We start from the raw sequence: 18128 nt of genomic DNA, 5'->3' as shown, positions 1-18128 counted from the left end.
CGTCTTGGCGAAGACCACACCACTCCACCCATAATCACAACGGTCACAGCAAACTCTGTTGCATCACAGCTAGTGGCCAACGGTCGTAACCAACACCGCCGCCGACCCACAGGAGAACACCATCGCACAGTGGTATCAGACCAACCACAACCAGCCAGCCCTCTCACCAAACCCTTCGACATAGAAGAACTCGAAACTGCAATAGGGAAGCTGAAACCCGGAAAAGCAGCAGGGATTGATGATATACTGGCAGAAATGATACAGCACCTGGGACCTAACGCAAAGACCTGGCTCCTGGAGATGCTGAACACATGTATGGCACAGAAAACCATCCCTTCTGTCTGGAGAAAGGCCAAAGTGGTTGCAATCCCCAAACCCGGCAAAGATCCATCATCCCCAAAGAGCTACCGACCCATTTCCCTCCTCTGCATCACTTACAAGCTCTACGAGAGGCTGCTACTCCACCGCCTCATGCCACTCATAGACACCAAGCTGACGAAAGACCAAGCTGGTTTCCGTCCTGGCCGTTCCTGTGCTGGACAGCTACTCAACCTCACCCAACTCATTGAGGATGGGTTTGAAGGGAAACAAATAACTGGAGCAGCTTTCATAGATCTTTCTGCTGCCTATGACACTGTCCAACACCGTACAATGGTCAGGAAACTGCTGGACATGACTGGTGACCTGAATCTTTGTCAAGTCATCAAAAGCCTCCTCAACAACAGGCGCTTCTACGTCCAGCTGAATGACCAGAGGAGCAAGTGGAAATCCCAAAAGAACGGCCTCCCACAAGGTAGCGTACTGGCCCCCCTCCTGTTCAACATCTACACAAATGACCAGCCATTACCCCCAGAATGCCAGCGTTTCATCTATGCAGATGACCTCTGCATCACCACCCAACAAGTAGACTTCCAGAAAATTGAGCCTGTCCTTGAAAGTGCCCTCCAAGAAATGTCAACCTACTACAATAACAACCACCTGAAACCCAACCCATCAAAAACCCAACTATGCAGCTTCCACCTGAGGAACCGAGACGCTAAAAAAGAACTGAGCGTCACCTGGGATGGCCACAAACTGTCCAACCACACGCATCCCATGTATCTTGGTGTTACACTGGATAGGACACTCTCCTTCAAGAAACACCTGGAGAACACCAAAGCCAAGGTCAACACCCGCAACAACATCCTGCGCAAACTAGTGAACTCCAAGTGGGGTGCAGATCCACCAACAATCCGTGCAACTGCCATGGCCCTGTGTTTCTCCACAGCAGAGTATGCCTGCTCAAGCTGGAGCCGATCAGGCCATACCAAACTGGTCGACACAGCCTTGAACGACACCTGCCGCATCATCACGGGATGCGTCAAGACAACGCCTATCCCGTGCCTTTATGCGCTAGCCGGCATCTCTCCCCCGCACATCAGACGACTAGGTATCGCTCAAGATGAACGGAGAACACAGGAGACAGACATCAGACACCCCTTGCATGGCCACGTAGCACCCCCACGCAGGCTCCGATCCAGAACCAGTTTTGTGCAGACAGTCGTGCCCCTCCAGACAACCAAACAAGCAGCAAGGACCAACATCTGGGAAGATGAATGGCAAAGTAACAACACACAAGCTCTTGAATGGCTGGACAGAGGGATCATACCAACGGAAAGCCTCGCTAGTGGCCACGACCTTGGCTGGACAACCTGGAAGTCACTAAATAGACTGCGTGTGGAACAGGTGAGGTGCAAAGCACTGATGAAAGCCTGGAATTACACAGCAGAAGACACGTGCAGCTGTGGATCAGAGCAGACAATGTCCCACCTGCTGGAATGTGCCGACGCCCCCCGGTGCAGCCCAGAGGACCTGGCAGAACCTACTCCATCAGCTGTGGCCTGTGCCCGATACTGGCAGAACGACATCTAAGATCGCTATGGACTCGAAGAAGAAGTAGTCCTAATCCTAGTAGAGTCCTAGTAGAGTCCTAGTCCTAGTAGAGTCCTAGTCCTAGTAGAGTCCTAGTCCTAGTAGAGTCCTAGTAGAGTCCTAGTCCTAGTAGAGTCCTAGTCCTAGTAGAGTCCTAGTAGAGTCCTAGTCCTAGTAGAGTCCTAGTAGAGTCCTAGTCCTAGTAGAGTCCTAGTCCTAGTAGAGTCCTAGTAGAGTCCTAGTCCTAGTAGAGTCCTAGTCCTAGTAGAGTCCTAGTAGAGTCCTAGTCCTAGTAGAGTCCTAGTCCTAGTAGAGTCCTAGTCCTAGTAGAGTCCTAGTCCTAGTAGAGTCCTAGTAGAGTCCTAGTCCTAGTAGAGTCCTAGTCCTAGTAGAGTCCTAGTAGAGTCCTAGTCCTAGTAGAGTCCTAGTCCTAGTAGAGTCCTAGTAGAGTCCTAGTCCTAGTAGAGTCCTAGTAGAGTCCTAGTCCTAGTAGAGCCCTAGTCCTAGTAGAGTCCTAGTAGAGTCCTAGTCCTAGTAGAGTCCTAGTCCTAGTAGAGTCCTAGTCCTAGTAGAGTCCTAGTCCTAGTAGAGTCCTAGTAGAGTCCTAGTCCTAGTAGAGTCCTAGTCCTAGTAGAGTCCTAGTCCTAGTAGAGTCCTAGTCCTAGTAGAGTCCTAGTCCTAGTAGAGTCCTAGTCCTAGTAGAGTCCTAGTCCTAGTAGAGTCCTAGTAGAGTCCTAGTAGAGTCCTAGTCCTAGTAGAGTCCTAGTCCTAGTAGAGTCCTAGTAGAGTCCTAGTCCTAGTAGAGTCCTAGTCCTAGTAGAGTCCTAGTAGAGTCCTAGTCCTAGTAGAGTCCTAGTAGAGTCCTAGTCCTAGTAGAGTCCTAGTCCTAGTAGAGTCCTAGTAGAGTCCTAGTCCTAGTAGAGTCCTAGTCCTAGTAGAGTCCTAGTAGAGTCCTAGTCCTAGTAGAGTCCTAGTCCTAGTAGAGTCCTAGTCCTAGTAGAGTCCTAGTCCTAGTAGAGTCCTAGTAGAGTCCTAGTCCTAGTAGAGTCCTAGTCCTAGTAGAGTCCTAGTAGAGTCCTAGTCCTAGTAGAGTCCTAGTCCTAGTAGAGTCCTAGTAGAGTCCTAGTCCTAGTAGAGTCCTAGTAGAGTCCTAGTCCTAGTAGAGCCCTAGTCCTAGTAGAGTCCTAGTAGAGTCCTAGTCCTAGTAGAGTCCTAGTCCTAGTAGAGTCCTAGTCCTAGTAGAGTCCTAGTCCTAGTAGAGTCCTAGTAGAGTCCTAGTCCTAGTAGAGTCCTAGTCCTAGTAGAGTCCTAGTCCTAGTAGAGTCCTAGTCCTAGTAGAGTCCTAGTCCTAGTAGAGTCCTAGTCCTAGTAGAGTCCTAGTCCTAGTAGAGTCCTAGTAGAGTCCTAGTAGAGTCCTAGTCCTAGTAGAGTCCTAGTAGAGTCCTAGTCCTAGTAGAGTCCTAGTCCTGGTAGAGTCCTAGTAGAGTCCTAGTCCTAGTAGAGTCCTAGTAGAGTCCTAGTCCTAGTAGAGTCCTAGTCCTGGTAGAGTCCTAGTAGAGTCCTAGTCCTAGTAGAGTCCTAGTAGAGTCCTAGTCCTAGTAGAGTCCTAGTAGAGTCCTAGTAGAGTCCTAGTCCTAGTAGAGTCCTAGTCCTAGTAGAGTCCTAGTAGAGTCCTAGTCCTAGTAGAGTCCTAGTAGAGTCCTAGTCCTAGTAGAGCCCTAGTCCTAGTAGAGTCCTAGTAGAGTCCTAGTCCTAGTAGAGTCCTAGTCCTAGTAGAGCCCTAGTCCTAGTAGAGTCCTAGTAGAGTCCTAGTCCTAGTAGAGTCCTAGTAGAGTCCTAGTCCTAGTAGAGTCCTAGTCCTAGTAGAGTCCTAGTCCTAGTAGAGTCCTAGTCCTAGTAGAGTCCTAGTAGAGTCCTAGTCCTAGTAGAGTCCTAGTAGAGTCCTAGTCCTAGTAGAGTCCTAGTCCTAGTAGAGTCCTAGTCCTAGTAGAGTCCTAGTCCTAGTAGAGTCCTAGTCCTAGTAGAGTCCTAGTCCTAGTAGAGTCCTAGTAGAGTCCTAGTCCTAGTAGAGTCCTAGTAGAGTCCTAGTCCTAGTAGAGCCCTAGTCCTAGTAGAGTCCTAGTAGAGTCCTAGTCCTAGTAGAGTCCTAGTCCTAGTAGAGTCCTAGTCCTAGTAGAGTCCTAGTCCTAGTAGAGTCCTAGTCCTAGTAGAGTCCTAGTCCTAGTAGAGTCCTAGTAGAGTCCTAGTAGAGTCCTAGTCCTAGTAGAGTCCTAGTAGAGTCCTAGTCCTAGTAGAGTCCTAGTCCTGGTAGAGTCCTAGTAGAGTCCTAGTCCTAGTAGAGTCCTAGTAGAGTCCTAGTCCTAGTAGAGTCCTAGTCCTGGTAGAGTCCTAGTAGAGTCCTAGTCCTAGTAGAGTCCTAGTCGAGTCCTAGTAGAGTCCTAGTCCTAGTAGAGTCCTAGTAGAGTCCTAGTCCTAGTAGAGTCCTAGTCCTAGTAGAGTCCTAGTAGAGTCCTAGTCCTAGTAGAGTCCTAGTAGAGTCCTAGTCCTAGTAGAGCCCTAGTCCTAGTAGAGTCCTAGTAGAGTCCTAGTCCTAGTAGAGTCCTAGTCCTAGTAGAGCCCTAGTCCTAGTAGAGTCCTAGTAGAGTCCTAGTCCTAGTAGAGTCCTAGTAGAGTCCTAGTCCTAGTAGAGTCCTAGTCCTAGTAGAGTCCTAGTCCTAGTAGAGTCCTAGTCCTAGTAGAGTCCTAGTCCTAGTAGAGTCCTAGTAGAGTCCTAGTCCTAGTAGAGTCATAGTAGAGTCCTAGTCCTAGTAGAGTCCTAGTCCTAGTAGAGTCCTAGTAGAGTCCTAGTCCTAGTAGAGTCCTAGTCCTAGTAGAGTCCTAGTCCTGGTAGAGTCCTAGTAGAGTCCTAGTCCTAGTCGAGTCCTAGTCCTAGTCGAGTCCTAGTAGAGTCCTAGTAGAGTCCTAGTCCTAGTAGAGTCCTAGTAGAGTCCTAGTCCTAGTAGAGTCCTAGTCCTAGTAGAGTCCTAGTAGAGTCCTAGTCCTAGTAGAGTCCTAGTAGAGTCCTAGTCCTAGTCCTAGTAGAGTCCTAGTCCTAGTAGAGTCCTAGTAGAGTCCTAGTCCTAGTAGAGTCCTAGTCCTAGTCCTAGTAGAGTCCTAGTCCTAGTAGAGTCCTAGTCGAGTCCTAGTAGAGTCCTAGTCCTAGTAGAGTCCTAGTCCTAGTAGAGTCCTAGTAGAGTCCTAGTCCTAGTAGAGTCCTAGTCCTAGTAGAGTCCTAGTAGAGTCCTAGTCCTAGTAGAGTCCTAGTCCTAGTGGAGTCCTAGTAGAGTCCTAGTCCTAGTAGAGTCTTAGTCCTAGTAGAGTCCTAGTCCTAGTAGAGTCCTAGTAGAGTCCTAGTCCTAGTACTAGTAGAGTCCTAGTCCTAGTAGAGTCCTAGTCCTAGTAGAGTCCTAGTCCTAGTAGAGTCCTAGTAGAGTCCTAGTAGAGTCCTAGTAGAGTCCTAGTCCTAGTAGAGTCCTAGTCCTAGTAGAGTCCTAGTAGAGTCCTAGTAGAGTCCTAGTCGAGTCCTAGTCCTAGTCCTAGTAGAGATGTAGTCCTAGTAGAGTCCTAGTCGAGTCCTAGTAGAGTCCTAGTCCTAGTAGAGTCCTAGTCCTAGTAGAGTCCTAGTCCTAGTAGAGTCCTAGTAGAGTCCTAGTCGAGTCCTAGCAGAGTCCTAGTCCTAGTAGAGTCCTAGTAGAGTTCTAGTCCTAGTAGAGTCCTAGTCCTAGTAGAGTCCTAGTAGAGTCCTAGTAGAGTCCTAGTAGAGTCCTAGTCCTAGTAGAGTCCTAGTCCTAGTAGAGTCCTAGTCCTAGTAGAGATGTAGTCCTAGTAGAGTCCTAGTCCTAGTAGAGTCCTAGTCCTAGTAGAGTCCTAGTCCTAGTAGAGTCCTAGTAGAGTCCTAGTCGAGTCCTAGTCCTAGTAGAGTCCTAGTAGAGTCCTAGTCCTAGTAGAGTCCTAGTAGAGTCCTAGTCCTAGTAGAGTCCTAGTCCTAGTAGAGTCCTAGTAGAGTCCTAGTCCTAGTAGAGTCCTAGTAGAGTCCTAGTCCTAGTAGAGTCCTAGTAGAGTCCTAGTCCTAGTAGAGTCCTAGTCCTAGTAGAGTCCTAGTAGAGTCCTAGTCCTAGTAGAGTCCTAGTAGAGTCCTAGTCCTAGTAGAGTCCTAGTAGAGTCCTAGTAGAGTCCTAGTCCTAGTAGAGTCCTAGTAGAGTCCTAGTCCTAGTAGAGTCCTAGTAGAGTCCTAGTCCTAGTAGAGTCCTAGTAGAGTCCTAGTCCTAGTAGAGTCCTAGTCCTAGTAGAGTCCTAGTAGAGTCCTAGTCCTAGTAGAGTCCTAGTCCTAATAGAGTAAACAGACTGACGTGGCGTTCCCTTCTTGGCTTCATCCATGCTGACTCTCAGGTAAGGAGAGGCTGCTGGTTCCAGCTGGTCTGCAAACGGTGCTGGGTGCTTCAGACCCTAACACACACACACACACACACACACACACACACACACACACACACACACACACACACACACACACACACACACACACACACACACACACACACACACACACACACACACACACACACGGGGTGCAAAAGTAAATAATAATAATAAACTGTATGTGTATATCACCTTTCATGACATGAAATGCAGCTCAAAGTGCTTTACAGAGCAAGAATTACAACTAGAAAAAGTGCTCCTCGGAGCACAGGTCTCCGCCAGGTCAGGTAGGCTATTGTTGCCTCCTGGTGGCGCTGTAATAGGCCAACGTGAAAAGGGTGCCATTTCTTCTTAGGCCTTGCACGACAATCGGACACTGACTGCATTCATGATTTGAGGCATTTTGTTAAAAACATTGGTTTTGCTAAATTAGACCTGCTGGTGGCGCTATAACAGGCCAATGTTAAAAGGGTGGCATTTCTTCCTCAACATAGTGTGAATGTGCGTGCAAAGTTTGACCACAATCGGATGGTGCGTTCATGATTTGCGGAATTTTGTTCAAAACAAGCCAATAATGCAAACTTTAGATGTCAATCTTAGCCAATCAGTATGGAATATGAAAAATCAAACACATCCGTTGTGATCACATGACTATAGAGATCATGTGTACCGATTTGCATGAAATTTGGATAAAATTGGTAGGAGTAGTATAAAATAATGTTTTTACATAAGTCGGCCTCCTGGTGGCGCTATAAAAGGCAGATGTGAAAAATGCAGGGCAAAGGTTTTTCCTTGACCTCTATGGAGTGTGCATACAAAGTTTTACACAGATCGGTACAATTATAGGTAAAAACACAAATTGGCCTGTTATAGCGCCACCATGAGGCTAATTTGAAAAATTTAAAATGGTAGTTCTTCCTCTGCCTAATGGGAATGTGCGTGCAAAATTTCACGGAAATTGCATGCTGTGTTCATGATTTCAGGCATTTTGTTCAAAACGGAGCACTCCTGAAACTTTGGAAGACATTTTTAGCCAATCAGGATGGAATATGAGAAATCTGAAAGACCTGTTTTGTTTAATGACTATAGAGATACTGTGTACCGATTTGCGTAATTTTTGGACAAAATCTGTAGTAGTACAGTCAAAAAATATGTTTTGCACAAATCGGCCTCCTGGTGGCGCTATAAAAGGCCCATGAGAGCAGAGGTTCTGAATTGGCATCCAGGGAGTGTGTGTGCACAGTTTCACTGTGATCAAGCCAACGGTGCCGGAGATTAGCTGGTCACAGACGGACGGACTGACACACACACGGACGGACGGACGGGGTGGAAAACATACTGTACTCTCTCGCCATACCTTTCGGCCTGGCGGAGACAACTAATTAACTAAACTAAAAAAAGAAAAGCATAAAAAAACATTCAAATAATAGGCAAAAGGCAGTGAATCAGGTAAAACAGTAAGGACATGGATAACATGGATTTAAAAATCAACTAAAAGCAAGAGTGAAGAAGTAGGTCTTGAGCTGTGCTTTAAAGCTATCCACAGAGGCTGTCTTAGGTGTAATGGTGCTTTAAAGCTATCCACAGAGGTCTGTCTTAGGTGTAAAGGTGCTTTAAAGCTATCCACAGAGGCTGTCTTAGGTGTAATGGTGCTTTAAAGCTATCCACAGAGGTCTGTCTTAGGTGTAATGGTGCTTTAAAGCTATCCACAGAGGCTGTCTTAGGTGTAATGGTGCTTTAAAGCTATCCACAGAGGTCTGTCTTAGGTGTAATGGTGCTTTAAAGCTATCCACAGAGGTCTGTCTTAGGTGTAATGGTGCTTTAAAGCTATCCACAGAGGCTGTCTTAGGTGTAATGGTGCTTTAAAGCTATCCACAGAGGCTGTCTTAGGTGTAATGGTGCTTTAAAGCTATCCACAGAGGTCTGTCTTAGGTGTAATGGTGCTTTAAAGCTATCCACAGAGGTCTGTCTTAGGTGTAATGGTGCTTTAAAGCTATCCACAGAGGTCTGTCTTAGGTGTAATGGTGCTTTAAAGCTATCCACAGAGGTCTGTCTTAGGTGTAATGGTGCTTTAAAGCTATCCACAGAGGCTGTCTTAGGTGTAATGGTGCTTTAAAGCTATCCACAGAGGCTGTCTTAGGTGTAATGGTGCTTTAAAGCTATCCACAGAGGTCTGTCTTAGGTGTAATGGTGCTTTAAAGCTATCCACAGAGGTCTGTCTTAGGTGTAATGGGAGTTTATTCCACGCTGTCGGTCCGAAGAAGCATTTACTTCGGTCGATTATTTCTCCACTTCAATAATACCAATTGGTATTTATCTTTGAATATCCGATACCAACTGGTATTATTGAAATGGAGAAATAATCGATATATTCTGAATATCTGTATTTATATCTTTGGAAAGCCTGAGGTCTCTCTCCCTCCTCAGTCTCTCCATTAGATAATAATAATAATAATAATAATAATAATAATAATAATAATAATAAGGGTAATAATAATAATAATAAGGGTAATAATAATAATAATAATAATAATAATAATAAGGGTAATAATAATAATAATAATAATAATAATAATAATAAGGGTAATAATAATAAGGGTAATAATAATAATAATAATAAGGGTAATAATAATAATAATAATAATAATAATAAGGGTAATAATAATAATAATAATAACTCACCACAGTGTATCTAGGGACTTTAACAGGTCTTTCTCCCTCCTCAGTCTCTCCATTAGAACTCTCCTCTCTCCGTCTCTTCCTGGACGCCAGCAGCAAACCGCTGGACGACTCTCCCTCCATCCTCTGCTTTGGGTCAAAGGTCATGACAGGTCAATAAACATGTGAAACTAGTTAGTCTTCTTCCAATGTGTGTGTGTGTGTGTGTGTGTGTGTGTGTGTGTGTGTGTGTGTGTGTGTGTGTGTGTGTGTGTGTGTGTGTGTGTGTGTGTGTGTGTGTGTGTGCATGTGTAGATAAATATCAAACATGTATGAAAACGGTCGGCGGCCCAGACAGTCCTGTGAGCAACTCAGGAGGGTTCAGATTGGATTGGAAGTAAAAGAAAAGTGCTTAGGAAGCGAGATACACCCTTTTTCAGTTATAAGTTAAACAAGGAGTGGATGGAGCTGCAAGTCTTCAGATAATGATATCTTGGGTTCTGAAATATTTTTTTTTAAAGAAAAAAAAAAAAGTTTTTTTTTTTTTTTTTTTTTTTTTAGTTACACATCAAACACGTCATTGACACGTTGCACCATTGCGGTAAAACACGTGAAACCTGTCAATGGCACTCATTGAGTTAGCTAGTTGAAATACTGTATTCAACATGTGATTTTTAATGTAATTATATTTCTTATTATTTAGTTGCATTGTTAATTTGTTGTTTTTATTTTTGTTTCAATGAATTAATAATTTTATTTTCCTTTTAGTTTTATATAAAAGCCCTTTACATAGATTCACCCACACATAAGTACTTAAAATAATCAGACAACTTGTCTTTACTTGAATACATTCAAAACAGTGGTTTTTAAAACAAGTAAAAAATAAAAAATACACTTTTGCTACTCACCAAAACAAAGATGGTTTAATGGAGTTGAAAGCCTACTCTACTAAATGGGAACACTGTGAGGCCCCACCTCACTGTGAGCCCCCACCTCACTGTGAACCCCCACCTCACTGTGAGCCCCCACCTCACTGTGAGCCCCCACCTCACTGTGAGCCCCCACCTCACTGTGAGCCCCCACCTCACTGTGAGCCCCCACCTCACCAGAAAAGAAAATATTTCAGTCCCGGACTGTGAGCCCCCAGAATACGGAAGCTGGGGTTCAAGTGGTTAGATTATCCTAATAACTTATTGCATGTGTCAAGTTTCAGCACAAGCACCACTAGATCAGAGATCTGTTTCCCTCTCTCCATCTCCTGCTCCGTCTGAATACCGCCCCAAAACACAGTCGCCCCTGGGCTAATCCGGCTGTATTCACCTGGTATTCCTAAAGTAAACTATGTCTAAACCTAACCTTATTCCTAAACCCAACCTCAGTAAAACGGTGCCAAAACATAACCGTGTTCCTAAACATAACCTCAGTAAAACTAAGCTTTTCCCCGAACTTATTTCTAACCTTATCTTCAGTAAAACAAATACAAGAATACAAAAAATGGGGGCGAGCGTGTTTTGGGGTGAGCCTTCCGGTTACCCTCCGTCTCCCTCCGTGTTACTAAACATGTTTACATAATATGCACAGTGTTTAATCGCCTGGTAGAGACACTATTACAAGATATGATCAGTTAAACTTACCATAATATCGAAACCCAACAGCCATTAAGTCATCAATAATGTTTATAGTGAATTCAAAGTACAGTGAGTGACCAGCAGGTATCGACGCCATTATGGTTTGGTGAAAAGCGCCATTTAATATCATGCAGGATTTACACACTGCTTTAGCTCCGTATTCATTGCTTGCCTTGTTTTTGAAACGAGGATAGGCTGGGGTTTGGCTTGTGTGTAAATCCCTGCATGTTGATAACTGCACACTTCCAAACTGTAATGGTGTCGATACTGTCTCCTGTACTTGGAATTCACTAAAACGTGTTCTATAAACATCATTGATCTTTACCCCACGCTCCACTCCGCCCCCAGCTATGACGCGCTGATGACACTACGCTGTGTGTGTGTAATGAACAGACTCTAACCTTTGTTCTACATTCATACTGCATGTGTCTGGTCTGACCTAAACCCTAACCCTATGACAATGATTCATACTGCATGTGTCTGACATCAAGTCATGAGTCATCATCCTCTGACCAATGATATGAACTTAGTTACACACTGACCAATGACTATGAACTTAGTTACACACTGACCAATGATCTGAACTTAGTTACACACTGACCAATGATATGAACTTAGTTACACACTGACCAATGACTATGTACTTAGTTACACACTGACCAATGATATGCACTTAGTTACACACTGACCAATGATATGAACTTAGTTACACACTGACCAATGTTCTGAACTTAGTTACACACTGACCAATGACTATGTACTTAGTTACACACTGACCAATGACTCTGAACTTAGTTACACACTGACCAATGACTATAAACTTAGTTACACACTGACCAATGACTCTGAACTTAGTTACACACTGACCAATGACTCTGAACTTAGTTACACACTGACCAATGACTATGAACTTGGTTACACACTGACCAATGACTATGAACTTAGTTACACACTGACCAATGACTATGAACTTAGTTACACACTGACCAATGATATGAACTTAGTTACACACTGACCAATGACTCTGAACTTAGTTACACACTGACCAATGATATGAACTTAGTTACACACTGACCAATGATCTGAACTTAGTTACACACTGACCAATGATATGAACTTAGTTACACACTGACCAATGACTCTGAACTTAGTTACACACTGACCAATGATATGAACTTAGTTACACACTGACCAATGACTCTGAACTTAGTTACACACTGACCAATGACTCTGAACTTAGTTACACACTGACCAATGACTATGAACTTAGTTACACACTGACCAATGACTATGAACTTAGTTACACACTGACCAATGACTATGAACTTAGTTACACACTGACCAATGACTCTGAACTTAGTTACACACTGACCAATGACTCTGAACTTAGTTACACACTGACCAATGATATGAACTTAGTTACACACTGACCAATGACTATGAACTTAGTTACACACTGACCAATGATATGAACTTAGTTACACTCTGACCAATGACTCTGAACTTAGTTACACACTGACCAATGATATGAACTTAGTTACACACTGACCAATGATATGAACTTAGTTACACACTGACCAATGACTATGAACTTAGTTACACACTGACCAATGATATGAACTTAGTTACACACTGACCAATGACTATGAACTTAGTTACACACTGACCAATGACTATAAACTTAGTGACACACTGACCAATGATCTGAACTTAGTTACACACTGACCAATGACTATGAACTTAGTTACACACTGACCAATGACTATGAACTTAGTTACACACTGACCAATGATATGAACTTAGTTACACACTGACCAATGACTATGTACTTAGTTACACACTGACCAATGACTATGTACTTAGTTACACACTGACCAATGATCTGAACTTAGTTACACACTGACCAATGATATGAACTTAGTTACACACTGACCAATGACTCTGAACTTAGTTACACACTGACCAATGATATGAACTTAGTTACACACTGACCAATGACTATGAACTTAGTTACACACTGACCAATGATCTGAACTTAGTTACAAACTGACCAATGATATGAACTTAGTTACACACTGACCAATGACTCTGAACTTAGTTACACACTGACCAATGATCTGAACTTAGTTACACACTGACCAATGATATGAACTTAGTTACACACTGACCAATGACTATGAACTTAGTTACACACTGACCAATGATCTGAACTTAGTTACACACTGACCAATGACTATGAACTTAGTTACACACTGACCAATGATCTGAACTTAGTTACACACTGACCAATGACTATGTACTTAGTTACACACTGACCAATGATCTGAACTTAGTTACACACTGACCAATGATATGAACTTAGTTACACACTGACCAATGATCTGAACTTAGTTACACACTGACCAATGATATGAACTTAGTTACACACTGACCAATGATATGAACTTAGTTACACACTGACCAATGATCTGAACATAGTTACACACTGACCAATGTTCTGAACTTAGTTACACACTGACCAATGATCTGAACTTAGTTACACACTGACCAATGACTATGAACTTAGTTACACACTGACCAATGACTATGAACTTAGTTACACACTGACCAATGACTATGAACTTAGTTACACACTGACCAATGTTCTGAACTTAGTTACACACTGACCAATGACTCTGAACTTAGTTACACACTGACCAATGACTATGAACTTAGTTACACACTGACCAATGATATGAACTTAGTTACACACTGACCAATGATATGAACTTAGTTACACACTGACCAATGTTCTGAACTTAGTTACACACTGACCAATGATATGAACTTAGTTACACACTGACCAATGATCTGAACATAGTTACACACTGACCAATGTTCTGAACTTAGTTACACACTGACCAATGATCTGAACTTAGTTACACACTGACCAATGATCTGAACTTAGTTACACACTGACCAATGACTCTGAACTTAGTTACACACTGACCAATGACTATGAACTTAGTTACACACTGACCAATGACTATGAACTTAGTTAAACACTGACCAATGACTATGAACTTAGTTACACACTGACCAATGACTCTGAACTTAGTTACACACTGACCAATGACTCTGAACTTAGTTACACACTGACCAATGACTCTGAACTTAGTTACACACTGACCAATGATATGAACTTAGTTACACACTGACCAATGACTCTGAACTTAGTTACACACTGACGAATGACTATGAACTTAGTTACACACTGACCAATGACTCTGAACTTAGTTACACACTGACCAATGACTATGAACTTAGTTACACACTGACCAATGATATGAACTTAGTTACACACTGACCAATGACTATGAACTTAGTTACACACTGACCAATGATATGAACTTAGTTACACACTGACCAATGACTATGAACTTAGTTACACACTGACCAATGACTCTGAACTTAGTTACACACTGACCAATGATATGAACTTAGTTACACACTGACCAATGATATGAACTTAGTTACACACTGACCAATGACTCTGAACTTAGTTACACACTGACCAATGACTCTGAACTTAGTTACACACTGACCAATGATATGAACTTAGTTACACACTGACCAATGACTATGTACTTAGTTACACACTGACCAATGATATGAACTTAGTTACACACTGACCAATGACTCTGAACTTAGTTACACACTGACCAATGATATGAACTTAGTTACACACTGACCAATGACTCTGAACTTAGTTACACACTGACGAATGACTATGTACTTAGTTACACACTGACCAATGATATGAACTTAGTTACACACTGACCAATGATCTGAACTTAGTTACACACTGACCAATGATATGAACTTAGTTACACACTGACCAATGATATGAACTTAGTTACACACTGACCAATGACTATGAACTTAGTTACACACTGACCAATGACTATGAACTTAGTTACACACTGACCAATGACTATGAACTTAGTTACACACTGACCAATGTTCTGAACTTAGTTACACACTGACCAATGACTCTGAACTTAGTTACACACTGACCAATGACTATGAACTTAGTTACACTGACCAATGATATGAACTTAGTTACACACTGACCAATGATATGAACTTAGTTACACACTGACCAATGTTCTGAACTTAGTTACACACTGACCAATGATATGAACTTAGTTACACACTGACCAATGATATGAACTTAGTTACACACTGACCAATGATCTGAACATAGTTACACACTGACCAATGTTCTGAACTTAGTTACACACTGACCAATGATCTGAACTTAGTTACACACTGACCAATGACTATGAACTTAGTTACACACTGACCAATGATCTGAACTTAGTTACACACTGACCAATGATCTGAACTTAGTTACACACTGACCAATGACTATGAAGCAGGGATTGACACTAACACCTGCCCGCCTGCCCGGGGCAGGTAAATAAAATGGTAGGGCAGGTGAAGTTTGCTATCTGGTTGCCCCACGGGCAGGTGCACATGTTGTCTCTCCAGCTCTTTTTATTAACCCATTAAGACCTGGAACTGTGTCATTTTTAGATTTGAGCTAAAAAGCCTTATTTTACACTTTGGGCTATTCAAAAATAGCAGATATACAAGCTCATAGCGCGGCACGTGCTTGTAGATCTGCTATTTTTGAAAAATCTGAAAATGTGTGTAAATCTTTGAATATCTATATTTTTAAAGCGGACATTTTCAACTCAAATCTTTGCTTCTGGGGGGTCCCTGGAACAAGATATTTTGATGGGGGTCCGCAGCCAAATACATATAATTTTGGGGGTCCTTGACATGAAAAAGATTGAGCACCACTGATATAGAAACATACGTTTTTCAGAATACTGTTGAGATTTAGGAGACATGTAGAATCGGCTTCAGGTCTCAATGGGTACAGAAAATGCCTTTTCGAGTCAGGATACCAATTTTATCGAATCAGGACAGAGAACTCAGACAGGATACAGATTAAACAAGTGAAATTGGAAGTGATGACACAAAGAAATGAGCATGTAAAATTGGAACTGGAACATTATAAAAATGAAGCTGATAAATGGATACTCTCTCCTGATTGGCTGAAATGGTGTCACCTAACTGGACATTTATTTTCTGTCTATCAAAGAGCTGGAGAGACAGAGAGACCCCTGTTACTGAACAAACACTCTATAGCAATGAGTACTATCAGAATATAGAGCTTTAACCCATAACAAAACCCTTTTTGTTTTAACCAAAAAATATCACTTACCCTACCTTCAACCCATAGTCATATTCATAGCTATTTAGATATTTGGCATAGATATTGAGGTATGACATTTTTTTTCGTGCAGCCCCATAATTCGCAAGTAGAAAGTAAAAAAATAAGTGTTTAATTGAATGGTAATTCAAATTTAACCTATCATTTTTATAAAAGGACGATTTACTTTTCGGGCAAGTGGGCAAGACCTGTGGGCAAGTAGAAAATGACCTGTACTTGCCCGACGGGCAAGTGCCTCTGAGACCTTAGTGTCAACCCTTGTGAACTTAGTTACACACTGACCAATGACTATGAACTTAGTTACACACTGACCAATGACTATGAACTTAGTTACACACTGACCAATGACTCTGAACTTAGTTACACACTGACCAATGACTATGAACTTAGTTACACACTGACCAATGACTATGAACTTAGTTACACACTGACCAATGACTCTGAACTTAGTTACACACTGACCAATGACTCTGAACTTAGTTACACACTGACCAATGACTCTGAACTTAGTTACACACTGACCAATGATATGAACTTAGTTACACACTGACCAATGACTCTGAACTTAGTTACACACTGACGAATGACTATGAACTTAGTTACACACTGACCAATGACTCTGAACTTAGTTACACACTGACCAATGACTATGAACTTAGTTACACACTGACCAATGATATGAACTTAGTTACACACTGACCAATGACTATGAACTTAGTTACACACTGACCAATGATATGAACTTAGTTACACACTGACCAATGACTATGAACTTAGTTACACACTGACCAATGACTCTGAACTTAGTTACACACTGACCAATGATATGAACTTAGTTACACACTGACCAATGATATGAACTTAGTTACACACTGACCAATGACTCTGAACTTAGTTACACACTGACCAATGACTCTGAACTTAGTTACACACTGACCAATGATATGAACTTAGTTACACACTGACCAATGATATGAACTTAGTTACACACTGACCAATGATATGAACTTAGTTACACACTGACCAATGACTCTGAACTTAGTTACACACTGACCAATGACTATGAACTTAGTTACACACTGACCAATGATATGAACTTAGTTACACACTGACCAATGACTCTGAACTTAGTTACACACTGACCAATGACTCTGAACTTAGTTACACACTGACGAATGACTCTGAACTTAGTTACACACTGACCAATGACTCTGAACTTAGTTACACACTGACCAATGACTATGAACTTAGTTACACACTGACCAATGACTATGAACTTAGTTACACACTGACCAATGACTCTGAACTTAGTTACACACTGACCAATGACTATGTACTTAGTTACACACTGACCAATGACTATGAACTTAGTTACACACTGACCAATGACTATGAACTTAGTTACACACTGACCAATGATCTGAACATAGTTACACACTGACCAATGACTCTGAACTTAGTTACACACTGACCAATGATCTGAACTTAGTTACACACTGACGAATGACTATGAACTTAGTTACACACTGACCAATGATCTGAACTTAGTTACACACTGACCAATGACTATGTACTTAGTTACACACTGACCAATGACTATGAACTTAGTTACACACTGACCAATGACTATGTACTTAGTTACACACTGACCAATGACTATGTACTTAGTTACACACTGACCAATGATCTGAACTTAGTTACACACTGACCAATGACTATGTACTTAGTTACACACTGACCAATGACTATGAACTTAGTTACACACTGACCAATGACTATGAACTTAGTTACACACTGACCAATGATCTGAACTTAGTTACACACTGACCAATGACTATGAACTTAGTTACACACTGACCAATGTTCTGAACTTAGTTACACACTGACCAATGACTCTGAACTTAGTTACACACTGACCAATGACTCTGAACTTAGTTACACACTGACCAATGATCTGAACTTAGTTACACACTGACCAATGACTATGAACTTAGTTACACACTGACCAATGACTATGAACTTAGTTACACACTGACCAATGACTATGTACTTAGTTACACACTGACCAATGATATGAACTTAGTTACACACTGACCAATGACTATGTACTTAGTTACACACTGACCAATGATATGAACTTAGTTACACACTGACCAATGACTATGTACTTAGTTACACACTGACCAATG

The 18128-nt window shown here is 42.0% G+C and overlaps 1 protein-coding gene across 4 annotated transcripts in view; it reads right to left on the bottom strand.

The window, feature by feature from the left end:
* pcyt1aa (phosphate cytidylyltransferase 1A, choline a) overlaps positions 1–18128 on the bottom strand; it is a 42807-nt gene that overhangs the window by 21822 nt on the left and 2857 nt on the right. For 2 of the 4 annotated variants that reach the window (XM_080439084.1, XM_080439081.1), the window contains exons 2-3: positions 9052–9174; positions 6300–6396 (exon numbers count right to left, since the gene is read on the bottom strand). In XM_080439084.1, coding sequence (XP_080295210.1) covers positions 6300–6396; positions 9052–9171 — 217 coding nt within the window. In that variant the 5' untranslated portion in view covers positions 9172–9174. Of the gene's footprint in view, positions 1–6299; positions 6397–9051; positions 9182–18128 lie in introns of all 4 variants that reach the window. The other 2 variants (XM_080439082.1, XM_080439083.1) reach the window with 2 other exon arrangements.

This window comes from Gymnoscopelus braueri, assembly GCF_963280865.1.
Source record: "Gymnoscopelus braueri genome assembly, chromosome: 10".
Taxonomy (NCBI): domain Eukaryota; kingdom Metazoa; phylum Chordata; class Actinopteri; order Myctophiformes; family Myctophidae; genus Gymnoscopelus; species Gymnoscopelus braueri.
This window is presented reverse-complemented; position numbering and strand designations above follow the sequence as displayed.